The 27,295-nt window shown below is 46.0% G+C and overlaps 2 protein-coding genes across 3 annotated transcripts in view; both read right to left on the bottom strand.

Moving 5' to 3' along the window:
* The window catches only part of SLC7A9 (solute carrier family 7 member 9), a 32,582-nt gene extending 24,558 nt beyond the window's left edge, over positions 1-8,024 (bottom strand). Inside the window, exons 1-8 of the mRNA XM_060083663.1 lie at positions 7,938-8,024; positions 6,288-6,435; positions 5,766-6,008; positions 5,206-5,331; positions 4,871-4,970; positions 4,054-4,098; positions 3,444-3,567; positions 2,498-2,601 (exon numbers count right to left, since the gene is read on the bottom strand). Of these exons, the coding sequence (XP_059939646.1) occupies positions 2,498-2,601; positions 3,444-3,567; positions 4,054-4,098; positions 4,871-4,970; positions 5,206-5,331; positions 5,766-6,008; positions 6,288-6,435; positions 7,938-8,024 (977 nt within the window). The remainder of the gene's footprint in view (positions 1-2,497; positions 2,602-3,443; positions 3,568-4,053; positions 4,099-4,870; positions 4,971-5,205; positions 5,332-5,765; positions 6,009-6,287; positions 6,436-7,937) is intronic.
* An 11,742-nt stretch (positions 8,025-19,766) lies between these two features.
* CEP89 (centrosomal protein 89) overlaps positions 19,767-27,295 on the bottom strand; it is a 76,460-nt gene continuing 68,931 nt past the window's right edge. For both annotated transcript variants that reach the window (XM_060084575.1, XM_060084576.1), the window contains 2 exons: positions 26,313-26,482; positions 19,767-21,628 (listed from right to left, as the gene is read on the bottom strand). In XM_060084575.1, the coding sequence (XP_059940558.1) occupies positions 21,388-21,628; positions 26,313-26,482 (411 nt within the window). In that variant the 3' untranslated portion in view covers positions 19,767-21,387. The remainder of the gene's footprint in view (positions 21,629-26,312; positions 26,483-27,295) is intronic.

The following is a 27,295-nucleotide window of genomic DNA, read 5'->3' as shown; positions in this document are numbered from 1 at the left end:
ATGAAAACATTTAGGCCCACACAAAGACATATACGAACAGGCTCTTTGGTGGGGCTAATGGCAGACTCTGGGAGGGCTCATACCAAGGAGCACTTCCCAGAACTTCTGCTGCCAGTGCCCTTGTCCCTGTGGTGAGCCACAGCCACTCCCCGCCTCTGCAGGAGACCCTCCATCACTAGCAGCAGAGCCAAATGAGATACAAGTAGGAATGCCATCCCTCAGAGTTCCCAGAGACACCCTGGAGCTTCATCCAGACTAATATCCTTCTGCAGATAGGCCATAGAACTTGCAAAGAAAGCGCGTCCTCCAGGTCTGCACTCAAGGCAACTTTGTTTCTGTAGCATTAAAAGTGTTCTGTTACTGAGAAAATACCCCCAAGCAGAAGATACTTACACATCGCCACGCATGGCACTTGGGGTAGGTCCACTGTGAAGGTACCTGGGTTTTCGGGCATGGATTTGTGCTAGAAAAGCCTTTTCAGAGATCTCTAACATAAGTTATGGGTCCTTCTGCAATGAGCAGACAAATGAGAGGGAACCAGGGACTCACCGGAATTCAACTCTTTCACGAGACAGGACATGGTGTTAGTGACAGAATCCGCTGCTACTACAGAAAATGCCCTGTAATGGATCTTCCTTTTTCCTTCAGGACAGAGAGTGCATCATTCTCTACCTTCAAAATGTAAGCTTTTATCCCCTATAAACAGTGGATGAGAGCATCGTTTTCCTCAGTCTCCCTGGATATTACTGATGTTAAACAACTTTTTTTGAATCTGCTAGGCAAAAGATCTACATGTGAGGACCTGGAAGGATGTTCATGATATACCGCTAATTCAAGGAAGACGCAAATCGCAGACCAAAATGCAATGCATGATCGAATTTGTGTGAAAAGAGTATATGTCCATAAAAGCACACTTAAACGTTAAAAAAAAGAGAGACATATATGTACATGAATGCTCACAGCAGCATTACTCACAATAGCCCAAACTGGAAACAATCCAAATGTCCATCAGCTGGTGAATGGGTAAGTGAAATATACATCTATAAAATGGAGTACTATTCAGCAATTAAAATGAATGAACTGATACCTTCTAGGACACAGAGGAACCTCAAAAATAACATGCTAAGTGAAAGAAGCCAGATGCAAATGTCATACTGTATCATTCCATTTACATGAAATGTCTAGAAAAAGCAAAGTCATAGAAACAGAAGCAGATCAGTAGTTGCCTAGACCTGGAGGTGGGAAGGGGATTAACTATACCAGGCATGAGGGAACTTTCTGGAATGATGAAGATGTTCTAGAATTGGATCGTGATGATGTTTGCACAGCTTTGTAAATTTACTAAAATCACTGAATTGTCGAATTACAAAGTGAGTTTTATGGTATTTATTCCTCAGTAGAGCTGTTTAAAATGTGTTTCTATATACCTACAACAAACCATCAGAAACTGAAAATGTTTACATTTTTGAAAATACCATTTACAATAGCATGAAGAAATAGGAAATATTTCAGAGTAAATCTGACAAAATATGTGCAAGAGTTTGTATACTGAAAGCTGCTACTCAAAACAATTTTTTTTGAAAAAAAGAAGACCTAGATAAATGGGGAGATAGTCCATGCCCGTAGATTGGAAGAATCAGTACTTTGAAATGGCGGTCCTCTCCGAATTGATCTATACATTAGGTGAAGTTCTATTCAAAATCCCTGAAGGCTCTTTTGTAGAAATCGATAAGCTGATTGTAAAATTCAGATAGAAGTGCAAAGAATCTAGAATAGCCAAAACACTTTCGAAGAACTGAAAGGACTAGCACTAAGGAATGATTTTGTGGCATGTATTTCTCTCTTTTTTTAAGCGTATACGTGCTTAACGTTTGGCAATTTCACTCTCAGAACTCTATCCACTCAGAACGCTGGACAGCTGGGCAAAGACGTGTTCACGAATGTCCCCTGTCGCAGTGTTTATAAAAACCATCCCCAACTAGCTCGTGAGTGGAGGTGATGTGAAACTATGCTCCATCGTAAAGGGGATTCCAAAGCAACCGTCTCTACACCGGATAGGGTCCAGAGGCTCGGCAGGGGCTGGAAAACTGCCTGTTTATGTAAATGAAGTTTTAGTGGACGGTAACCACAGCTGTTGGCCTTTCTACTGCAAAGACAGAACATGACAGGTTTACACGGGCTGCAAGCCTAAAACCTGCACTATCTGCCCTTTAAGTTTACCAATCCCTGATCTAGACTGTGTATCTATTAACCTGAGAAGACGTTCAAGAAAGCTCATTCGGTGAAAAGTCCCACGGGTCAACCTCGCTCACCCGGGTCGCGAAGCCCCGCCTTGCGCTGGGGCGGGCGGCACTGTCCCCGCTCGCTCGCTCCCTCGCTCGGGGACCGCGGGCCCGCGCCACGCGCCGGTCCGCGCACGCTTTCGGCTCCATCACCCCAACTCAGGCCTGGCGCCGCCCTGTGCGCGCTCCGCCCCGGGGTGGGGGCCCGGCCCTACCTGCCCGCCGTAAAGCACGTCCCGTTAGCGGCGCCGATGGTTGAAAACGCCACGAAGAGTGGAACGACCCACGAGGCGGGGTAGAGGACGCGGTCGCCAAACGTCTGCGAGAGAAGTGGGTGCGTCCTGAGACCGTGCGCGCCCCCAGGAGCCACCGGCCCCGCAAGCTGCTGTGCCCTCCCAGCGGCCCCGCTGAGCTGGGCTCCCCGACACCTCCGGGAGGAACAGTGGAGCGCCCGTCGGGAGGAAACGACCTCCTCTGCGGATGGTGATGGACCTCTCTTCTCCACCTCTTCCTGGCATAATTCGCGGTGTTTCAGCAACCTCTGCCGCCCCTGCCTCTCCCTCCCTTGGAATGACCTGGTCTCCCTCCCACCTGAGCCGCCTATTCTCCGGTCAGTGGCCCGTCACCAGGCTGCATCTCTCCACGCCCCCCATCCTTGTCACCTCATTGCCTGTTTTTAGTTTCATTTCCTGTCCCGCTCCAGCTCCGCCGGCCTCCTCCGGCACGGCACGTGGACCCCACCCACCTTTCCACCTGTCCCTCACACCCATCCCGCTGTCCTCTTCCCTCCTCCCCCAGCTTGAATTCCACAATCCATGATTATAGCTCCCTCTTTTAATGACTCATTTGCTCTTTCTCTCCCCTACACCTGCCTGTCAAAGCCCCAACCCTGGTGAAGTCCAGCCCTGCTGCAGCTACACTCTGTGCCTTCCCCGGGCGGGCGGGGTGTGCTGGGAAAGCAGGACCTGCCACCTGCTGGCAGCCTGGAACCTCAGCTGGGTCGCTGGTACTGCCCTAACCTGCTCACCCTCTCCGTGTCTGGTCTCCTAGACGATTATTTCCCTCCCCCGCGGTGAGGGCCTTTCAACGTGAGCACGTATCCCTTGCCTGTCCCCCTTCCCACGGACCAGGCACCCTTCCGCAGAGACCCTGGGCACTCACCACGGCCACAGCCTGGGACTGCAGGAGCTCGGTGGCTGTCATCACAGTGAAGTAGGACACGTTCATAAGGATGTAGCACCCTGTCACCAGCGGGATCCCGATGATGATGGCCAGGGGCAGGTTTCTGGGAGGGGCAGGGACCCAGGGACCCAGTCAGACCAGAGCATCCTGTTAGACTCACAAGATTGTTGTCCTGGTCTAGTCCTTTCTTCCACCCACCCCGGCCAGCCCTCCGCCTGCTCCCTAGGGTGGGCTGGGGTCACAGCTGCCCTTCCTGAGGCCCACCCAGAAGCAGGGGGCTTGTGGGACAGCAGAGTCCCAGTGGGGACATGTGACATTTTCAAATGAGAAAGAACTCTCCCTCTCTCAGACTCCAGGGCAGTAAAATTGAATTGGTTATAAAGCAAAATAAGCTAGAGTTCTTCCTTCCCCTTAGCAACCATTCTACTACCCCAAACAAAACCAAGATCTAACGAGTGTAAATGAGGAAACCATCCGCCGCGTGGAAGGGGGTGGTGGGTGATGATGGGGGAGCAGCTCCACTTTATGGTTGGGGGAGAGAAATACCCTCACCTGTCCACTGTCTCCTGCCCTGACTCAGCTTTCTTACCTGAAAGGGTTTCTAAGTTCTTCTGTAATATAGTTGAGTTGATTCCTAGAGGGGAAAAAAAGTAACGTGAGTAACATAACTTTGACTTTCTTTGCTAAGATAATGAAACACAAAATAATAAATGTAGGTCGAATTTAAGCTACTCCATCACAGAGAAAATGCCCCTTGTAGGAATTTCGGAGCAATGTCTTTCGGAGAGAGACCTGGTGGTGGTGGGACTACTGAGATCTGCACATCTTTCAGTTGGTAGGTCTTTGCCCTCCATGGGAATCGTGTGAATTTTCAACAAGTATCGGGAGTAATGAGCCCCCAGTGTGCTTTGAAAAAAATGGAAGATTCTTTGTCTGAAAAGGGAATGAAGCCTGCGGATGCTCTGCATGAGGGAAAGACCAGTGTCCCGGATGGCCACTGGACATAAACAGAATCTCATCGACTAAACCTAGTGTTTGCAAGGTGGAAATAGAAGTGCTACTGAACATATGCCTTGTCCAGTGCCTGGCAGCCCTCACTGCCTCCAAGCCAGCTGAGCCTGTGTGTGTCTGGTGAAGCTTCTGGCACAGGGTCCCACCACTGCGGGCTCACGGGACACTGTGTCAAGGGCTGCTGGCACGTGAGCGAATGGAAAAGGGGCAGGTGCCTCAGTGTCTCTGGGGTCCGAGGAGAACAGAAGCGTGAAGGGCGGGGTGCTTAACAAAAGGGAGATGCAAAGGTAAATGTCAGGCTCCCACCAAACCCCCAAAAGGAGAAGTCATTGCTTTCCACACGGTTTCAGTAAAATAGCCTAAAGAAACCCACAGCCAGACGTGTGCCATCTTACCATCCATCATACGCCCAGAGTCCATTATAAAACGCCAGACCGATGGCTCCCAAAGACAGTTTTGTGCCCTCGAAAGAATTTTCAAAATTCCTTGTACTTCCTGTAATTAAGCCAGACCGTGAAAAGTGGGTGTCAGCTGACCAGACTGGGACTTGGCATCATCTGCCTGTGAAGGCAGGGTTATCAAATGACCTCAGGTTATCAAACACACTCTGAAAAACTGGGAAACTAAAGATTGTTTCTGTTAAATTCCTGCCTTAAAGATACGCTTAGGAGCAAGACTTCCAAATGGTCTGTTCTGTGTGGCACCACACTCCCCTCCAGCCAAAGGTCACCTTGGGCCAGGAGGACAAGTCCGCTGATGATGATGACGACCACGATCACCATCTTGGCCGCTGTGAACACGTTCTGGACGTAGCTCCCCAGCCGCACGCTCAGCGCGTTCACCGTGGTTATGAGCACTGGGGAAGTCGGAGGTGGGTGACATTCTGTGTCTGTGGGCTCGACATCTCCCTCCTTTCTTAAGGCCCTGGAAAGAGTCTCCTTTCCACTCCCAGGCCCACCCCTCCAGCCTCCCCTCTCCACCGCCATATCCATCAAATGCACCTTTGAAAGCCAGCCTGGCTGCCTCCCCCCAAGAGCAATGGAGAAGCAGCCGGACCCCTGTGGGACAGCCTGCTGCCAGCCGTCCCTGACAGCTCCGATGGCCCCGCAGAGCAGGGACTGGACGGCCAAGGGCATCAGGCTTGGGCCCAAGACTAGACCTGGCCCGGCTCCTCACCAGCGCCTCCAGGCCCACTCGGCCTCTTGCTGGCTGTGCAGGAGCCGAGTCTCCCCACACCACCTGTGCCAGGTCTCTTCTGACCCCCGCCCAGTGTTTCACACACGTACTCACAGATGGCAGCGGCAGCCAGGAGTTTAATGACCACTTGAGGAGGGCTGCAGCCTGAGTAGAAGGGCGCAGAAACGTACTCAGAGAAGCTGAGACAGATGATGGCAAAGGACGAGGGCTTTATGACGAACAGGCTGGTCCAGGAAAAGAGATAGGCAGGAATGGGGCCAAAGGCTTCCATCAGGTAAGGGTACTCGCCCCCCGACTTGGTGATCATCGTGCCAAGCTCCGCAAAGCACAGAGCGCCTGGAATACAGAGAGGAAGGGGGCCCCGGGGCCCTCGTGAGGCATTGCCCTGGTCGAGGGAACCCCTCTCCCCCATGGGGGACACGCTCCCGGAGCCCATCACGGTGACTCTCATCCTGAACTCTGGCCATTGGACGTTCTGTGAAGCCCGATTTACACCTATCTGTGCACAAGCATTGAAGGGGATCCAGGCAGCAGCAAGACCAGGCACAGATAGAGCTCCAATAGCAGCCCCACACTCAACAGAAGGTGTTCGCCAGGGCGGGGCATCTTTGTTACCCAGTGTCGCAAGAATCCCACAAGCCGCCCATATGATGAGACAGGGTCCCACGGCTTCCATGTTGCTGAGCACAGACTTGGGGGAAATGAAAATCCCGGAGCCGATGATGGTGCCCACGATGATGCAGATGCCGCTGAACAGGCCCAGCTCGGGTGTGGAGAAGGGGAGAGGAGAGTTAGTGCTGCCGCCGGCGGGGCTTAAGAGGCCCAGACGCAGCCCTCTTCCTCCCTCCCTCCCTTCCACTCTGGGTGTGGCCAGGGTGGCCCCAAGTGTCCCAGGCACCTTCACCCTGTGCTGTTGCAGGGGGAGCACCAGGGAGCTGCTCCTGGGGCTTCGCTTGTAAGTCAACTAATCCTCACAACAGCCTCATGAGTCGGGTACGCCATTATCATACCCATTTTACAGAGGAAAAAGTAGAGGAACAGAAAGATTCCGTTACTGCCCAGGGTTCACATCCAGTATGGTTCCTAGGCCCGGCTGAGGTTCCATGCGCCAACCCTTACCACCCTTGACAAAGGTGCCCAGATGGTAAATAAAGGCTGATTTGACAATCAATCACCAACAGGAAAGGCCCTTGGGACTCGCCTCTTAGGTGGGCAGAGCAGAACGGAACTTCTCCCCCAAGACAAAGAGTGAAGTCAGGGTTTGGGGCTTCTGGCCAGGGGAGTGGGGGTGAGGGGGTGAGCAGCAAGGCCTCTAGGGACAGAAACACTCGGGGGCTGTGAGCTTTCTCTCATGCCATTCTGTAGAATATGAGCTTCCTACCAACGAGACCCTGCTCACACACACCCTGTATGATTCTGTCCTATGAAATTCCACAACAGGGAAAATTACTCTGCAGAGATAGAACTCGGAGGGTGGGGGCCTCCTGGAAAGGGGCAAGAGGGAACTTTCTGGGGCGACCAGTTTGTCAAACACTTCAAACTGAACACTGAAGAGATGTGCGTTTCACTCTATGTAAATCATACGTGAATCAAGAAAAAAATTTTTAAAGGAATAAAATAGTCTGATTCAGTATATCTAAGTCCATGCCACTCTCTCACTTTGTCCCAACTTACCCTTCCCCCTCCCCATGTCCTTATATAAACAACCAAATGTAAAATGGATAGCTAGTGGGAAGCAGCCGCATAGCACAGGGAGATCAGCTCGGTGCTTTGTGACCACCTAGAGGGGTGGGATAGGGAGGGTGGGAGGGAGACGCAAGAGGGAAGAGATATGGGAACATATGTATATGTATATCTGATTCACTTTGTTATAAAGCAGAAACTAACACACCACTGTAAAGCAATCATACTCCAATAATGATGTTTAAAAAAAAAGAAGGAATAGGATTTCCCTATCTCTGGAGGTATTCAAACATAAGAGGGACCAACATTTGGTGAAGGTGCTGTAGAGGGGACTCCACATCAGAAGTCCTCTCTGACCATCCCAGAAAAGGCCACTGGTCTGAGCAAACAGCCACCCCTCCAGGTGCTTACCCAGCACACAGAAGCAAACATGTATTAACCTCACAAGAATATGCTGAGTTCACTGGCGAGAGAGAAAGAGGTGAGTACAAGGAATTGTTCGATCAGAGACAGGGTGGGGGGACTTGGCTGTGCGCCCCGTGGCTGGACCTGGGAAGGGTCTGCCCCTAAGGACGGCCTTACCTCCTTTTGGAGATTTGTGGTCTTGTGTTCGATGCTCTGGATTGACTTCTCATCCTCTCTCCTTTTTCTCAGGCTTGTCTCTTCCATTTTCCACCCGCTGCCAATTCTAGGAGGCTGCAAGGAGGACATGGGTGTTCACTCAGCAAATGCTCTATCGGACAAGATGCAAATGGGGGCTCAGCTGTCGCGCCTGGGTTGTGGGAACTGATTCTATGAGCAGATGATTAGCTACAGTTTGGGGAAAATGCAGCTGTCGACTCCTTAGGGATAATTTGCTCAGTCCCAGCAAAATTTTGACTGCCGTTCAGACCCTGGGCAACTGGGGTTCCAAGCTCTTTTCCAAACTACTCCGGTACCCCCGTGCCCCCTCACCTATCCTATGTGCCCTAACCCTCAGCAGTGACACGCCTGAAAGTCATTCTACAGCCCAACCTCATTTTTTCAAAGGCTTTTAAAAAGAAATATTTACAAACATACTGGACTATCCTTAGTGGAGTCAAGTCTGAGGAAGGAAGGCTTTTCTCATAATTACTTCCCAAGTAATTCAGGCACCTCACACAATAGATCCACGGTATAGATATTTTTTCATTGAGTGATGCCAGGAACGTTGCTGAGGAAAATCAGTTCAAGGCTGAACTAGTTAGTGCTCATTCCCTGTTCCCTTTCTCCAGATGAAGTCCCTCTCGGGTCCCTGGCCAGGGGATCAGCCAGCCTTCCCATCAGCTGGTGGCCTTACCTTCTCCTTGACCTCGAGGAGCCCAGGGACCTGCCCGGGGCAGCTGACCACCTTCCTCTGCACAGTAGTGCCCTAGGAATGGCCATGTCTCGTGCCCAGGAGAGGAAGAAGCCATAAGGTACAGAGGTCAACAAAGGTAATTATTAAACACCTTTTTTTTTTAAGCAATGAAGCTTGGATACGCCACACAAAAAAGGGAGGGTCGAGCAGCCAGTTTCTCTCCAAACTGTTTTTATTTTGCTCATTTGTGTCCAGACCAGTTTGTTTTAAAATTAACCAGATTCCCCCCAGATCAGCTACATCCTATAAGGAGAAATCTCTTTCCCTCCCCACTGAGGAATTTCCTCCAAGGTCCTTGGTCTGCCTCCCACTGGTTCTGACCAAGCTTGTCTGGCCCCTGCTGAGACCGTATCTGGGACGGAAGAGCCCAGCCTGAAGCGTTGCTTATCGCCCATCTCCTCCGGCAGTTTTGCACTGGGGTAGATTTAACAGCATCCCAGATATCCAAATGAGACCAAAGGTCACAGGACAGAGTTGGTGAGTCACTGAGGTTTACTGTGGGAGCACTTTGGGACAGGCAGACCTGAGAGGAGGGCAGATTTCTCAGGGTCATCTCTTAAAGCGTACTGAGAATGTGGGGGACCTTTGCTTTCCCAGAGTCAGGGTCCTGATGTAGAAGTTTGTTACCTGCCCCCCTTGATGGGGCCATGCCTGCTCATCGGGGCACCTGACCCTCTTGTCGGCCATGGCCAGGGCCCGAGCAGAGTGCTCATTCACGGGCTGTCTCTCCAGAGCACGGAGGCAGGACCTGCCCACAGGCTTGCTTGAGGCACCCCTTAAGCATTTGCCAACAGTGCAGCACTCAGAGGTAGGTCTGGCCCATCTGTACTTGCAGAGCCCTACAGAAGGCTCCCTGGGTCAAGGTTGCCCCAGAGGGCTGATATTCTAACAGAAACCACTGAGGAAAGCAGGGTGGGGTGGTGGTGGTGGTAGGGAGTGGGAGGGTCCTGTGAGCCCACACCAGCCACATGGTCTCAGAGTTACTTAGCCTCTCTCCAAGCATTGAGTTCTGAATCTGTAAAATGGGTTAGTACTGGCACTCCTCTTCACAGAACTGTGAGAACTGCAGAACGTTATGCATTAAGCGTCAGCATTCTGTCAATGCAGAGGATCCCGTGGGCTTCTTGGGCCTCTGTCAAATGCTGAGTTTGGAACATCTGGGCATGAGGATCCTTGCTGAGGGTCAGAAATCTACTTCAGTTTATTTTTGGCCCTTGGTGCACATTTCTTTTCTTGAAGCTGTGGTTTCTTCTTGTTTTGCTTTTCCCCAGCAGAGTGAGTGTTCAACCAATTATCATAAGGTTTTTTTCCCCCCTCAGGGAAAATAATGTGGATTTGTTTCACAATTTTTTCCCCAATTCTTTAAGACCTTTGGTTCATTGTACATCCAGCTTTTCTACCACATGGCTGAAGTTTTACCTTGTTGCAGTCAATTCCCTCTCACAGTTAATTTCCTAGGAAGTTTCATGTTATTATTTTTTTCATACAATTCCATTGTTTCTTAAGTTTCTGCTAAAGCTCTTTACCTTCACTTTCTTTTTTATTCTTTTGGCTGAGCCACGTGGCATGTGGGACCTTAGTTCCCCGACCAGGGATTGAACCCAAGCCCCCTGCAGTGGAAGCGTGGAGTCTTAACCACTGGACTGCCAGGGAAGTCCCGACCTTCACTTTCAAACTGTGCTTTTTCCAATTGCACAGATGCTTGCAGTTTGAAGATGGTAACACCACCTGCATTTTATTGTCTTATATTTGGTACCTATTTGGTTCCCTGGTCCTGTAATGGTTTATAAAGACATGTTTAGCCCGGCAGTATAAATCCATATCCCCACAGCCTCTTGGCATCTTATCCTCTGAGTCACCTTCCTCTGAGTCAGGGTCAGAGTCAAACCTTCAGGACAGATGCCAGCTCTTCCTTTACCACTTAAAACTTGTCCCAGACCTGGCTTCAAGTTTTCAAACTTTCTTCTGTTCCTAAGTTTACTCATCTTATATTCCTCCCCTCTGCTGCTGACAGTAGTTCAGAGCTTTGCGGGGGACCCAAAAGGCCATATAACAGGCGTTCACTTACCTACCAAAATCCCAACCAAAAGAACTCATAAAGAGTCAGTGGAATGTGCAAAGTCTTTAAATGTCAAGGATTTACAGTCCGACTGTAAAACAATTAGCAAGGAAAGCCCAATTTAAAAACCCTTATCTGGGAAACAGTCTCTATCTATATATATCCAAGAGCTATTGAAACAGTGCAATTCTACCTTAGAATTGTCCATCATTTTTTTAGATATAATTGACATATTATATTAGTTTCAGGTGTACAATGATTCGATATTTGTATATATTGTGAAATGATCACCACAATAAATCTAGTTAATATCTGTCACCACACATAGTTACAAATTTTTTTTTCTTGAGATGAAAACTTTAAAGATCTACTCCCCTAGCAAGTGTCAAACAATACAGTATTATTAACTATAGTCACCATGATGTACATCACATCTCTTGAGACATTTATTTTAGAACTGGAGGTTGTACCTTTTGACCACCTTCCCCCATTTTGCCCACCCCTCACCTCTGGCAACCACCAATCTGTTCTCTACATCCATGAGTTGGGTTTGTTTGGGTTTTGGGTTTTTTGTTTGTTTGTTTTTCTGTTTATTTGGTTTTGGGGTTTTTTGGGGGGAGGGATCCTGTTGATCCATTCAAGTGAGAGCATTCATATTTGTTTTTCTCTGACTTATTTCACATAGCATTAAAGTCCATCCATGTTGTCATAAATGGAAAGATTTCCTTCTTTTTTTTTTTTTTTTTTTTTTTGCTGTACGCGGGCCTCTCACTGCTGTGGCCTCTCCCGTTGCGGAGCACAGGCTCCGGACACACAGGCTCCGCGGCCATGGCTCGCGGGCCCAGCCGCTCCGCGGCATGTGGGATCTTCCGGGATCGGGGCACGAACCCGTGTCCCCTGCATCGGCAGGCGGACTCTCAACCACTGCGCCACCACGGAAGCCCAGATTTCCTTCTTTTTATGGCTGAATAATATTGCATTATATATATGTATATACGTGTGTATATATATTGCTCCTATCTGTCCCGAATATCAGTCCCTAGTTTCCACCTCACACCATATGGGTTCAGGCAACCCTATTCGTTCCCTTTAGTACGTTCAATTCACTTTGCCTGAAGGGTGGATTTACATGCCCTATCTTACAATATTAGGCAGGGCAAACATTCTCCAGTGAGACAGTGTCCATCCCCATAATACAATCAGGCAAAAGAGATGGAACTGAAACAGGAGGGAAATGGGCAGGGCACAACCTTTGAAAGAATGACAGAGCCTGAGGACATGACATAAACTGATTAGAACCAAATGGGCCCAAGATGGCAGACAAGTAGACTTCCACTAGACCTTGAGCCTCAGTATATGCTCACTGTAACACATCAGCAAGCGAAATGACAGACCCACAGGCACCACGACAGTTCCAAGACAGACCATAAGGATCAAAAAGTGGGCAGTGGCCCAATTCCAGGAAATCCCTGCCCCTTCTCAAAATAGCTGGCATACTCCTCCCATTCATTAGCCTATGAAATTACCCACCCCTATAAAAACTGACAAAAAGATAACCCTCAGAATGGGAGAAAATATTTGCAAATGAAGCAACTGACAAAGGATTAATCTCCAAAATTTACAAGCAGCTCATTCAGCTCAATAACAAAAAACAAACAACCCAATCCAAAAATGGGCAGAAGACCTAAATAGACATTTCTCCAAAGAAGATATACAGACTGCCAACAAACACATGAAAGAATGCTCAACATCATTAATCATTAGAGAAATGCAAATCAAAACTACAATGAGATATCATCTCACACCAGTCAGAATGGCCATCAACAAAAAATCTAGAAACAATAAATGCTGGAGAGGGTGTGGAGAAAAGGGAACACTCTTGCACTGCTGGTGGGAATGTGAATTGGTACAGCCACTATGGAGAACAGTATGGAGGTTCCTTAAAAAACTACAAATAGAACTACCATATGACCCAGCAATCCCACTACTGGGCATATACCCTGAGAAAACCATAATTCAAAAAGAGTCATGCAAGGATGTCACAAAGAAAGAAAACTACAGGCCAATATCACTGATGAACATAGATGCAAAAATCCTCAACAAAATACTAGCAAACAGAATCCAACAGCACATTAAAAGGATCATACACCATGATCAAGTGGGGTTTATTCCAGGAATGCAAGGATTCTTCAATATACGCAAATCAATCAATGTGATACACCATATTAACAAGTTGAAGGAGAAAAACCATATGATCATCTCAATAGATGCAGAGAAAGCTTTTGACAAAATTCAACACCCATTTATGATAAAAACCCTGCAGAAAGTAGGCATAGAGGGAACTTTCCTCAACATAATAAAGGCCATATATGACAAACCCACAGCCAGCATCGTCCTCAATGGTGAAAAACTGAAACCATTTCCACTAAGATCAGGAACAAGACAAGGTTGCCCACTCTCACCACTCTTATTCAACATAGTTTTGGAAGTTTTAGCCACAGCAATCAGAGAAGAAAAGGAAATAAAAGGAATCCAAATGGGAAAAGAAGAAGTAAAGCTGTCACTGTTTGCAGATGACATGATACTATACATAGAGAATCCTAAAGATGCTACCAGAAAACTACTAGAGCTAATCAATGAATTTGGTAAAGTTGCAGGATACAAAATTAATGCACAGAAATCTCTGGCATTCCTATATACTAATGATGAAAAATCTGAAAGTGAAATCAAGGAAACACTCCCATTTACCATTGCAACAAAAAGAATAAAATATCTAGGAATAAACCTACCTAAGGAGACAAAAGACCTGTATGCAGAAAATTATAAGACACTGATGAAAGAAATTAAAGATGATACAAATAGATGGAGAGATGTACCATGTTCTTGGATTGGAAGAATCAACATTGTGAAAATGACTCTACTACCCAAAGCAATCTACAGATTCAATGCAATACCTATCAAACTACCAATGGCATTTTTCACAGAACTAGAACAAAAAATTTCACAATTTGTATGGAAACACAAAAGACCCCGAATAGCCAAAGCAATCTTGAGAACGAAAAATGGAGCTGGAGGAATCAGGCTCCCTGACTTCAGACTATACTACAAAGCTACAGTAATCAAGACAGTATGGTACTGGCACAAAAACAGAAAGATAGATCAATGGAACAGGATAGAAAGCCCAGAGATAAACCCACGGACATATGGTCACCTTATCTTTGATAAAGGAGGCAGGAATGTACAGTGGAGAAAGGACAGTCTCTTCAATAAGTGGTGCTGGGAAAACTGGACAGGGACATGTAAAAGTATGAGATTAGATCACTCCCTAACACCATACACAAAAATTAGCTCAAAATGGATTAAAGACCTAAATGTAAGGCCAGACACTATCAAACTCCTAGAGGAAAACATAGGCAGAACACTCTATGACATAAATCACAGCAAGATCCTTTTTGACCCATCTCCTAGAGAAATGGAAATAAAGACAAAAATAAACACATGGGACCTAATGAAACTTCAAAGCTTTTGCACAGCAAAGGAAACCATAAACAAGACCAAAAGACAACCCTCAGAATGGGAGAAAATATTTGCAAATGAAGCAACTGACAAAGGATTAATCTCCAAAATTTATAAGCAGCTCATGCAGCTCAATAGCAAAAAAACAAACAACCCAATCCAAAAATGGGCAGAAGACCTAAATAGACATTTCTCCACAGAAGATATACAGACAGCCAACAAACACATGAAAGGATGCTCAACATCTTTACTCATTAGAGAAATGCAAATCAAAACTACAATGAGATATCATCTCACACCAGTCAGAATGGCCATCATCAAAAAATCTAGAAACAATAAATGCTGGAGAGGGTGTGGAAAAAAGGGAACACTCTTGCACTGCTGGTGGGAATGTGAATTGGTACAGCCACTATGGAGAACAGTATGGAGGTTCCTTAAAAAACTACAAATAGAACTACCATATGACCCAGCAATCCCACTACTGGGCATATACCCTGAGAAAACCATAATTCAAAAAGAGTCATGTACCAAAATGTTCATAGCAGCCCTATTTACAATAGCCCGGAGATGGAAACAACCTAAGTGTCCATCATCGGATGAATGGATAAAGAAGATGTGGCACATATATACAATGGAATATTACTCAGCCATAAAAAGAAATGAAATTGAGCTATTTGTAATGAGGTGGATGGACCTAGAGTCTGTCATACAGAGTGAAGTAAGTCAGAAAGAGAAAGACAAATACTGTATGCTGACACATATATATGGAATTTAAGAAAAAAATGTCATCAAGAACATAGGGGTAAGACAGGAATAAAGACACAGACCTACTAGAGCATGGACTTGAGGATATGGGGAGGGGGAAGGGTAAGCTGTGACAAAGTGAAAGAGCGGCATGGACATATATACACTACCAAACGTAAGGTAGATAGCTAGTGGGAAGCAGCCGCATAGCACAGGGAGATCAGCTCGGTTCTTTGTGACCGCCTGGAGGGGTGGGATAGGGAGGGTGGGAGGGAGACGCAAAGGGGAGGGGATATGGGAACATATGTATATGTATAACTGATTAAATTTGTAAAAAAAAAAAAAAAAAAAAAAAAAGTCATGTACCAAAATGTTCATAGCAGCTCTATTTACAATAGCCCGGAGATGGAAACAACCTAAGTGTCCATCATTGGATGAATGGATAAAGAAGATGTGGCACATATATACAATGGAATATTACTCAGCCATAAAAAGAAACGAAATTGAGCTATTTGTAATGAGGTGGATAGATCTAGAGTCTGTCATACAGAGTGAAGTAAGTCAGAAAGAGAAAGACAAATACCACATGCTAACACATATATATGGAATTTAAGAAGAAAAAATGTCATGAAGAACCTAGGGGTAAAACAGGAATAAAGACAAAGACCTACTTGAGAATGGACTTGAGGATATGGGGAGGGGGAAGGGTAAGCTGTGACAAAGTGAGAGAGAGGCATGGGCATATATACACTACCAAACGTAAGGTAGATAGCTAGTGGGAAGCAGCTGCATAGCACAGGGAGATCAGCTCGGTGCTTTGTGACCACCTGGAGGGGTGGGATAGGCAGGGTGGGAAGGAGGGAGATGCAAGAGGGAGGGGATATGGGAACAGATGTATATGTATAACTGATTCATTTTGTTATGAAGCAGAAACTAACACACCATTGTGAAGCAATTATACTCCAATAAAGTTGTAAAAAAAAAAAACAACTGAAAAACCCCCATACCCTGGTGCCTTTCTCACCTTCTGAGATGGCCCACACTCTGTCTGTGTCTGTGGAGTGTGTTTCTCTCTAAATAAATCCACTTCTTACCTATCACTCTGTCTCTCACTGAATTATTTCTGCAATGAGACATCAAGGACCTGAGCTTCATTAAGCCCTGAAACCAGGTGTGATCTCACGGTTGGAAGACCATGGGTTTTGGCCAGGTTCCAGTCCTGGCTGCATGGGTTCAAGTCCCAATCTGAGGTGCACGGTTTCACAACCACCTTACACAAAGCCCATTCAAATACACCAATTCTCTTATAAACTTTCACCTCAATTCTATCCACTCATACCTCTAACCGCAGCCTCCACTAGGACCCCATCAACAAGTCTTGGTCTTTAATATGGGGTAGAGGAAGTGTTCCCACCCAGATAGAGCTTCCATTCCCATAAAACACTTAGGCCATGTTGCTATAACCTCTTCACATAACAGTCCATTCAAACATTTCAACCTTTATAATCCTCTCAACCCTCGTATGTTTACATTTTCTCAATCTTAAGTGTAGGCCAAGTCAGACTTCCATCAGTGGGTTTTGGTACCACAGCTCATGGGACTCCCGCATCGAGGAGTCCTGGAAACTTCTATCACCTAGCAGTCTTACCCACTCCAGTGTAAAAGGCTTTGGTTCCCAGTGAGGGATGGAGGCAAGGAACCCAGTTCCTTTGTTAGTCTTTAACTGGATTAATTGGCCTAACTGTTGCCGTAAGCAATTGCTGGTCAGGTTTCTCATTGTAATTTTTTCCTTCTGGCTTTTTAAAATTTCACCAAACTGGGGTAAATAGAGCAAATTTGTTTTGCTGAAAAGAAAGACCTCCTGAGTCTCTGTTTCTTAAAAATAACCAGCCTAAATTAATCCTCATGCCAATGAGAAATTTTGGGGTGGCAAATTTTGCTTCCCTACAATAGTAAATAATAATAATAAATATGACAGAGTTGAGGATTAGGAAGACACAGGGTCTCAAAGTATCTATTTCTGTGCAGGTTTAAAAGGGAGCCTCCTCTGAGGGGACATAGTGCCGTGGACTCATGGCTTGGGCAGGGACAGGTATGAAGAACAAGGTGCGTCTTCCTCCAGGACACATGCTTGGTGAGAGGAATCTGGGCTAGATCCCAGCCCCACTGACCCCTTGGTTGTGTGCCTTTTTGCAGTGCACAAATCACGCAACCTCATGGGCCGACCCTGCAAAGATCTGTCCTTTCTTTCGTGAATGATCCATTCTATCATGAGATGCTTATACACTTATTATCCTTTCTCCGTGTTTATATAACAGCCTCTTTCTTTGACTAAATTACTTATCTAGTCAGGGCCAGTGGTCCCAGGACTGATAAGGCTGTGAAGGGAACTATGGGTGCGTGAATCTCTGGCAGATCCAGCCAAGGGGAGCATATGGGGTGAGAAGAAACAGGGTCTGAGGATGTAGCATGTAAGGACTGGGAAGAGCCCAGAGAGCATAGCATCCGAGTCTACAAGGACAATGGCTGTGCCAGGCTGGGAGCTGCCACGGGGTGTAGTGCCAGGTGGGGAGCTACAGCAGCTGGGGCAGCAGCCAGGCTGGGCTCTCCATGGAAAGGGGAGAAGGTGGGGGTCCAGGAGAAATTTCTTGCTTGGACGGGGGACAACTGAGGGATCCTTACTGCTGATGGGAACGTCTTGTAGAGACAGAAAGGTTGCCCAGAGTGACCTAGACTTCAGGTCTAGAGTATCTGGGAGCATTCCAAGTCTTCCCAGATGGAGGTGACCCCCATCCACTGAGCCCAGCTGCTTGAGGAGTCAAGGAGGTGACAGTCGCCCAATCAGAGGGGGACAAGTGGGCCTGTCCTGGACAGCTCACAAGCCCTGCTGGGTGGGAGCAGCATTGGGAGCCTGCAAGGCCTGGGGAGCTAGCCTGAGGCTCACTTCCCTTTTTTCTCTCTCCCTCTCTCTTTTTCTCCCTCTCCCTCTCTCTCCGACTCAAAGTCATGAATTATCTTCTGGAAGGTTAGTTTTGCTTTTCACATTAAGGTCTAGATAGCACTGTCCAAGGGAAATAAAATGGGAGCCACATATGGGATTTAAAGTTTTCTAGTGGCCATTTTTTTAAAAAAGTAAACCAAACCAAAAAACAACAAAAACAAAACAAAACAAAACCCACAACCAGGTGAAATCAATTTTAATAACATGTTACTTACCCCAATATATACAAAATGTTATCTCAACATAAAGCCAATATAAAAATTATTAGATATTTTACATTATTTTTTTCATAGTAAGGCCTTAAAATCTGGTGTATATTTTATACGCCAGATGTGCACATCTCAATTCGGGTGCTGGATTTTCATCAGAAATACTTGACCAGGGCTTCCCTGTGGCGCAGTGGTTGAGAATCTGCCTGCTAATGCAGGAGACACGGGTTCGAGCCCTGGTCTGGGAGGATCCCATATGCTGCGGAGCAACTAGGCCCGTGAGCCACAACTACTGAGCCTGCGCGTCTGGAGCCTGTGCTCCGCAATGAGAGGCCGCGATAGTGAGAGGCCCGTGCACGACGATGAAGAGTGGCCCCCGCTTGCCACAACTAGAGAAAGCCCTTGCACAGAAACGAAGACCCAACACAGCAAAAATAAATAAATTAATTAATAAACTCCTACCCCCAACATCTTCTAAAAAAAAAAGAAAGAAAGAAATACTTGACCTATATCTAGAATTTATAAAATTTATAGTTGAGAAGGCAGGTTCACCTACCCATGTGCTCCAACACACACGTCAAGTTTTCCTGTGATGCACTGAGACCCTGCTTGCTCTGGAAGCTCGTGGCTCTGGGCCTCTGTCCTGGCGCTTTTCTTCTGAGCACCTCGCACGCTCTATAATGATGTCTGCCTTCGTCACTACTGCTGTTCTCAACAAACGGTGCACATAGGTAAGCATCCACAGCATATTTGCTGAATAAATATATTTACATCAAAATTAATAAAATCCAGAATTCCCCCCTCTCCTAAGAGTTAGATGACCCACTGGTCTACAAAGATGTAAGCTGGGGCTTCCCTGGTGGCGCAGTGGTTGAGAGTCCGCCTGCCGATGCAGGGGACGCGGGTTCGTGCCCCAGTCCGAGAAGATCCCACATGTGGCGGAGCGGCTGGGCCTGTGAGCCATGGCCGCTGAGCCTGTGCGTCCGGAGCCTGTGCTCCACAACGGGAGAGGCCACAACAGTGAGAGGCCCGCGTACCGCAAAAAAAAAAAAAAAAGAAAAAGAAAAGATGTAAGCTGTTGGAAGAGGGTGGGGTCTCTCCCATCTTCTCAGAGGTTGAGGGGCAAAGGCGTCACTTCTGATCCTTCCACCCCTCTGCACAGGACAATGGCCAGACAGGACAGCCCCCCAGCTGCTGTCCCACCAAATCCACACCCACACTTGCGCCTGGCCCCTCTCCACTCAGTCCTGACTTCCCCAGGGCTGCTTTTAAATAGTGCCAAAGGCAGCAGGGCTCAGTTGGGTCCCTGGGTCATGTTTTCTAACTGTTTGACTTGGGTTACTTTCAACCTGATCAGGACCTTTCTAGAGCCACATGAAGACTCACCAGGACCAAGAGAGAATGGGACTGGTTGCTGCTCAGACAGGAAACTGGCAGGATGACAGGAGCTCCCCCCCCCCGCCAGCAGTCAGGCCTTACCGCCCACCCAACCTCTAGCCCCAGAGCCCTACCTGCTGCTCACACAGCCCGTCTGCCCTTCCCCAGCTCCTGAGACCCTGTCCATTCTGCAAGGCTGGGTGTCCCAGCTCAAGTCTGGGCTCTGTGCCTCTCAGCTGCATTGTCTTTCGCCATCTTGCCGGCTTTGCCCTCCTTTGCATCCCAGACTCTGAGCTCACCTGCTCATTTGCTACAGCACCCAGTAGGAGGCTGGCAGAGGCTGACTGCTGCGTGAACACCACCCCTGGGGGGCCATGATGAGGTCCAGGGGTCACTGAACTTGCAAAGTATATTTGTAACATGTGATAAAGCAGAAATGTAAAAACATTCACTTCTCAAGGGAATAAAATGTTCTCTCTGAAGGCAGAAAGAAGGCAGGGATAACATGTGATTCTCTAGGTGACGTGACAACAGCAACGTCCCACGGACAAGCCATCCCCTGAGCATTGGTCTGGAGACAAGAGGCTCATGGGCTGTTGCCACCTTGCAGCCTGTCTACAGATTATTAGATGGTTGGCACAAATTCCCTTGAAATAACATCGAAGTTGTGGGCTAGGTCATCTCCTAGGAGCTGATACATAGTTTTAAATCCTGTCTTTCTCTCCACGGTAAAATGAAAATAAATTAGAATTCTTTAACTGTTGAATAAAATGTAAAAGTTTAATAAAATGTAAAAGAACAATGATTTTCTATCTCAACTTCCCACTTAGCAACCAAAGAGCACATGTATAACTTTTATATATGACCAGGGACCAACGCTGGGTCTATCTGCACACCTGAAACCACACAGGCCTTAGCTATGAGGGGTTTGGTAAAAGGATGTGACAGGATTCTACCCTCCATACACTGTTTAGGATCCTTTGTAGCCTTCTTCCAGAATGCCGGGGACAAGCAGCCCTAGACAGCTGGCATTACCGCCAGGAGCCCCAGGAATGGTCCTGGAGGCAGGGATGATCTACCTGAGGAGGTGGCACAGGGTGGAGTTGGACTACGGCCCTGGCATCCTTCTCGGTGGTGGCAGTGGGGCAGGGACCCCACCTTGGTGCTCAAAGTCAAGGATCTCAGAAGGGGAGGGAGGTTACGTGACCCCAGAAAAATTACCTTTCCAGGACGACAGGGAAGGGCTCGGGGAGAGGGCAGGACAGATTTTGTACAACCTACTGGGGCATGAAGACCAGCACCTGTTTTTTGCCAAACAATAAAATATCACCCAGAGTGAACGCACAGGTCTCATCGCTGGGGCTTCCATCGAAGGCTCAGCCAATGAAACTAACTCATCAAACACACAGGCTGAGAGCTCAGGCCTGCCCGCCCTTCCCTCTGGGGCTTTCCCAGCACAGATCTAGGAGCCCGGAGACAGGCCAGCTTGCCAGGTCACCTGTTAGCCTGAGCAATGGATCTCACAGAGCCTGGCTCGGTGGCAATGGGGTCAGAGGACGTGCACTGGCTAAATATAGTTCAGCAGCACATTTTAAAAATAAAGCAAAATGTAAAAAAGCAGGTTAAATTTCTGAGACAGTATTTCTTCCTTGCCCTGAGGAGAAGAAACGCTGCAGCGGTGGGTGGGAGTCTGCCCTCTCCTCGGCGCTCCCTGTCCTGCGTAGGACAGACCTCTCCACCGAGGGGCCCTAGCCCAGGGGCTCCCGCAGACCCTGGTGGGAGGTGGGAGGCGGCTTCAGGTCACAGAAGCTGAAGTGGCAGCCATCCTGCATGTCTCCCTGAGAGATGCCGTCCAGGCAGTGGTCCGCGAAAGCTCTGGTGTTGTCCCACGGGCCTGTCCTCTCCAGTGGGGCCTGGAGAAGTTCTCGGATCCTTCGGTTTTCCTTGGAGGTGGACTCCCAAACAACCTCAAGCTCGCCTTCCATTTCTCTGAGAGAATAAACAATATAAAGAAAAAGTTTAAAATAACACAATTTAAAAACTATTTATAGAGCCCTTATGAATCCTAAAGTAGTGAGAAGCCAAGTGGAAGAATGTTTAAAGTCAGAGAACAGAGCCCATTGTGCGTGGGTTCTGAAGCAAAGATTCCCAGTGTCGAATGAAGCCCGATGTCCCCTGGAAATAGAAAAAAAATACAAAGGCACAGGCTGAAAATGACGCCTTAGATTTCCTCTCTACGTTTTGCCTTTTCTTCTATTTTGGCACCAGTGCACACACCCTTTGTTCTCCATGGCATTCATGTTACAAAAATAAAACACAATAACTGCAGTGGCTGACCTACAGCACAACGGCCTGGCTGTGGGCGCCCACACAGCATGGGCCCTGTAGGCCTCTCCAGTGTCCCCTCTGCCCGTCCCCACTGCGACCTGGCCAACACTCAGACACCTTTCACAGCCTCCATCCGCAGAGCCACTGATGGGCCCAGACACAGAGAGTGAGTTAGAGGGTGAGGAGGGGACCAACTGTGGGGAGTGAGGATCACAACCCAGGTCACAGAGAAGACTGGCCCAGACCATGTGCCAGGAGGGCGAGTGCCCAGAGGGAACCAAGGCTGAGCCAGGACTGTGTGACGGGCCCCATGCGGGGAGCTGAGGAAACAGGGCAGGCAAGGTACACATGTCCTCACAGGGTTGTGGTCCACTGGGGGAGCAGACCAGATACCTGCCACCACCTCACATGAGCCCCACGGGGAGGGAAAAGCAAGCCTCAGCCTGAGAGGAGGAATGGGCCTCGTACAGGATGGCAGGGCTGGGAAGGCCATCTCCTTCACAGACACTGCCTGGTGGTTACACAAAATGTTGGTAACTGGATCACCAGGTGGACTCAGCACTGTTGTTTAAAGAGGGGGACACAGACGGTCAGGGAGGCCAGTGACACACCCACTCGTCCAGTGTCACTTTCCTTGTGAACTGCTGTTTCCTTCCAAAGCCCATGATGCCCACTAATTACTCTATGTCTAAAAAATCTCCATGCTTCCATTTTCTGATGCAAAACACCCAGATGTTTGATACATTACATCATGATAATGCACAGCTAAACTCAAAACAAAGAGAGAAGGAAATCTCTAAGGGCAGAAAAAAAAAAAAAAAAAAGAGGATTAAACTGAAACTACAGAGGTTGGCAAACAAAATGTTTGTATTGCTTTGAGGACAAAAGCCCATGCTAGAAACCCAGATTTCTGTAGAATGGAGACTAGTCTTAGGCGCATGCAAACTGGGTGCAACAGAAAACCGCAGGGCTCACTCACATCCATGTTTCCCCTCTTCCTCCTAGCAACACTGTGAACTATGTGTCCCAGAATTAGGCAGGTAAGTGGAGATATGTGAAGAACCCTCAAAGGAGGGATGGTTGGGTGGAAAAATCTGCCAATCTTCAAAAGAAATCTGCTCTGAGAGGCTCCTTGGGGACTGTAGCCACTGACTTGTTCTCAAATGAATCTGGGGTTTGAATCTACACTGTTCCCCATCGTAGAGCATCCCCAGCCCCTGACTGGAGTGAACCAAGAGTAAAAGACATTTTTGAGACAATCAGGGAAAAAACTCAATGGATGAGTTAAAAGTACATTGGACACAACCAAAGAGAGAATTAATGAAGTGGAATATTGAGCAGAGGAAACCACCCAGAATGCAGCTCAGAAAAAATATATTATTAAGAAGTTATACATTCATTGTAAATGTAATAATGGCATTGTGAAATTTTTTTTGGTTTTGGCCATGCAGCTTGCAGGATCTTAGTTCCCCGACCGGGGATCGAACCCAGGCCCTCAGCAGTGAAAGTGCAGGGTCCTAACCACCAGACCGCCAGGGAATTCCCTGTGAATATTTTAAAAGTCCTTTTGTATTTAAAAAAAGGCATTACTGTAGATTCTTTTTTAAGTTAATAATAAAATTAAAGTGACTCCAGGTTTGAAAATACTCTCTGGCACCAAAGAAAAGCAAATGCAAACCTTCTCTGGAGAGAACATCCTCAGTCCAGGCCCCTAGGACTCCACAGACTAAATTCAACCCATACATGAGTTCATGCTAAAAAAATTACTGTACATAGAACAGTACACAGGGCAAGAGTCAACAAGACCGGATTTCAGACCCCCAAATTGCAGATAATGAAGCTGTCACACACAGAATATAAAATAACTATGAATAAAATGTTAAAAGAAATAAAAGATGTATTAAAGATAAGCAAAGACCAAAAAATTTATTTTAAAAACAGCTAGGTAGATTTTCAAAAGAACCAAACAGTACTTCTGAAATTGAAATATACAGTTGTTGAAATAAAAAACCTCCATGGCTAGGTTAAACAGTACATTGAACAAAACTGAACAGAGAACTAGTAAACAGAAATATTGAGAATTACCCAGAATGTAGACCAGAAAAACAAGGAGATAGGAAATGTAAAAGATAAGACACATGAAAGATTCAATAAGAAGGTCTAACATACATTTAATATGAGTTCCAGAAGGAAATCTAGAAACAATGAGGGGAAAAGACTTATTTTAAGAGATAGATAATGACTGGTAATTCCCTGGTGGTCCAGTGGTTAGGACTCTGCATTTCCATTGCAGGAGGCACAGGTTTGATCCCTAGTCAGGGAATTAAGATCCCACAAGCCACACGGTACAGCCAAAAAAAAAAAAGAGAGAGAGATAACGACTGAGAATTTTCTGGAAGTAATGAAAGACACAAAATCACAGATATAGAGAATAACTTATACCAAGCAGATAAGTGAAAAGAAATTCATAGTTAAATACAATGAAACTGCAGACTACAAGAGACAGAGGAGATCTTAAAATAGGCAAGAGAAATGATGGATCATCTAGTTTTAAAAATGACAAAAGACTTCTCAACAGCAATAATGAAACAGAGAAGACTGCAATGTGCTAAGAGAATAGACTGTCAAGGTAGAACCCAGCAAAAATCAACTCACAAGGATGAGGGCAAAATGCAGACATTTTCAGATAAACTAAAACTAAGAAAGCTTACACTCACTAAGGAAACTTCTAAGCATGTACTTTTGGAAGGAGGAAAATAATCTGAGAAATAAGGTCTAAGATGCAAAAGAGAATAGTAAGCAAAGAAACTGGTAAACTCTAGGTAAATCAAAATAAAATAACTATATTGAAACTAGTAATATGTAATTTCTGGGGCTAAAAACAATGATAGATCTTTGCTTTTCATCTTCACATATCTGTATCTACATGTAATGACACTAGACAACAAGAGCATATAAACTGAGTGGGAAATAATTAGGTTAGAGCATTAGGTCTTGCATTTGCGGGTAGAAATGTAGAGGTGCTGATTAACTTTAGATTTTTGTTAATGTTAGGTATCCATATGAAATTCCAAGGGCAACTACTAAAAGAACATAAATAGAATGTTTAACTTTCAAACCATTAAAGGGCAAAACATGGAATAAGGGAGAAAGTGAAAAACAAAGTTCCATTTTATTAACGCAATTCTAAACCTCCTGTCTGGCAAGAAAGTTGGTACCGGCCCAACTTTTACAAAGTGACCACTTATGGTGGTAAGAACTTCTGTGACTACAGAAAACCTGTTAGATAAGACTTCATTTTGCCTGGCATTAAGAAACATCCGGCTGATAGAAAACATAAACAGCTGTCTGCATTCTGTCTGGTAACAAATACACTATAACTACTATAACTTGAAGAAAATCACATTCGAGTGTCATTATGATTCTCCCACATGCATCAGTTTATGTTCCAGTCTGTCAAAGACAACACAGCCATTCTGAAAAGGCCGACTTAAATGTGAACCCAAACTACGTGAGGGGACCACCAGGTTCACCTCCACAAAGCATGCGCTAGTCCCCAGGGTTTTCAATACACTGGCAATACCTCCTCTGTCACACGTTTAAAGGACAAAGGTGTAACTGACAGAGTACCTTACAGCCACAGAGAACATGATATACCCATAATCTTATGACTGTGATCTTACAAAAAGGGAAAAATCTGAAATTTAAAGTTCTCAGAAATGAGAACATAATGGCAGAAATAAAACATTTAATCAAAGATTAATAAACTCTCCCAAGAAAATGCAATAGAATAAAAATATCAAAGAGATGGAAAAGAGGGGGAAAAAGGGAAGGACAATGAGAGGACTGGATTGATTTAGGAAGTCCAGTATTCAAACAACAGGAATTTTTAAAGGAGGGATTAAAGACCTGGGACCTACTGTACAGCACTGGGACTATAATTACCAGTACTGTACACTGGAAAGTTGCTAAGACAGTAGATCTTAAATGTTCTCACCATAACAATAACAACAACAAAATGGTAATTACATGAGGTGAAGGATATGTTAACCTTATTGGGGTAATCATTTCATAATATATACGTATATCAAATCACACTGTACACCTTAAACTTATACAACGTTATATGTCAATTGCTAGGGAAAATCTTTTCAAAGAAAAAAAATGAGGAGCAAATAAAAAAATGAATATTAAAATATATTTAATATTAAAATCAGATAAAACTAAAATGTAAAAACAAAAATAAGCAATCAAATGAACAAAACAGGTCCAGAGGGTTTTACTGGAGATTTCTACCAAACATTCAAAAAACAAACACATTGCAACAGGGCTGGGGTGGCCAGACCTTTTCTGCTGCAGCGCCTCGTCCAGGACATCCTGCTTGTCCTGCAGTATCCGATGGAGGTACCTCATCTCCTGCTGGTACTGAGCTGTCTTGCTAGCAAAGTCTTCCTGCTGCTCTGTCAGACGGTGACTAATGTCACCCAGCTTCAGGGCCGTCTGCTTCTTGTACCCCTGGGGGAGGAGGATGATCTCTGAGTGAGGGGGTGCTGCCCGTGGCCCAGGTGAATAGCTTTGTGGATGCATTCCCTCCCCACTCCTTGGCCTGTCAGAGGCCCTGAACTGAGTAAGCCCTGGGCAAGTCTGATCTGGGAGGGCAAGTCTGGATCACAAAAGTCACATAAAGTAATAAAAAAATTTCAAGTATAATAAAACCAAATTTCTCACTTGTATCATGCCTAGTTTTTTATATGCCACAAATAAAAATTAAAACAGAAGGACCTGGCAAGGTCTGTCATACTCTATTGGTAAACAGGTGACTGAGATAAAAGCCTGATTCACTTATTTTCCTTCTTAAATTTTTATTGTATAGTACTTAAGGTTAACAGATTTCCCTCTGAGCATTTCCAAAACTGTTGTCACATAGCTTCTGACTTGTAGTTCCCATAGGTTCAGTTCTCATTAGAAATTATGACATTCAATTTATACATCTCCTCTGACCCAAGAGTTAGCTTACTATACAGTTTTTACATTTCCAGGTGAAAGAACATTTTCTGCTCTCTGATTTTGTTTATTAATTTCTGGTATTTACCTTTTTGATCAACAAATGTCTGCCTTATTTCTACTTTAGGGGTTTATTGAAGCTTTTTTTTTTTTTGGTAGCCAGTCTATGATCAATTTTTGTGATTGTTCTGTGTGTGTGTGTGTGTGTGTGTGTACACACACACACACATACACACACATAAATAAACCTTATAGATTATGTTGTAAAATCTTCTATATTCTTACTTTTGTATAACTTCTTGATCTGTCTTAGACCAAGAGAAG

This window comes from Mesoplodon densirostris, chromosome 19 (assembly GCF_025265405.1).
Source record: "Mesoplodon densirostris isolate mMesDen1 chromosome 19, mMesDen1 primary haplotype, whole genome shotgun sequence".
NCBI classification, from domain to species: Eukaryota; Metazoa; Chordata; class Mammalia; order Artiodactyla; family Ziphiidae; genus Mesoplodon; species Mesoplodon densirostris.
Note: the sequence above shows the minus strand (reverse complement) of the source record. Positions and strands in the feature narration are given on the sequence as shown.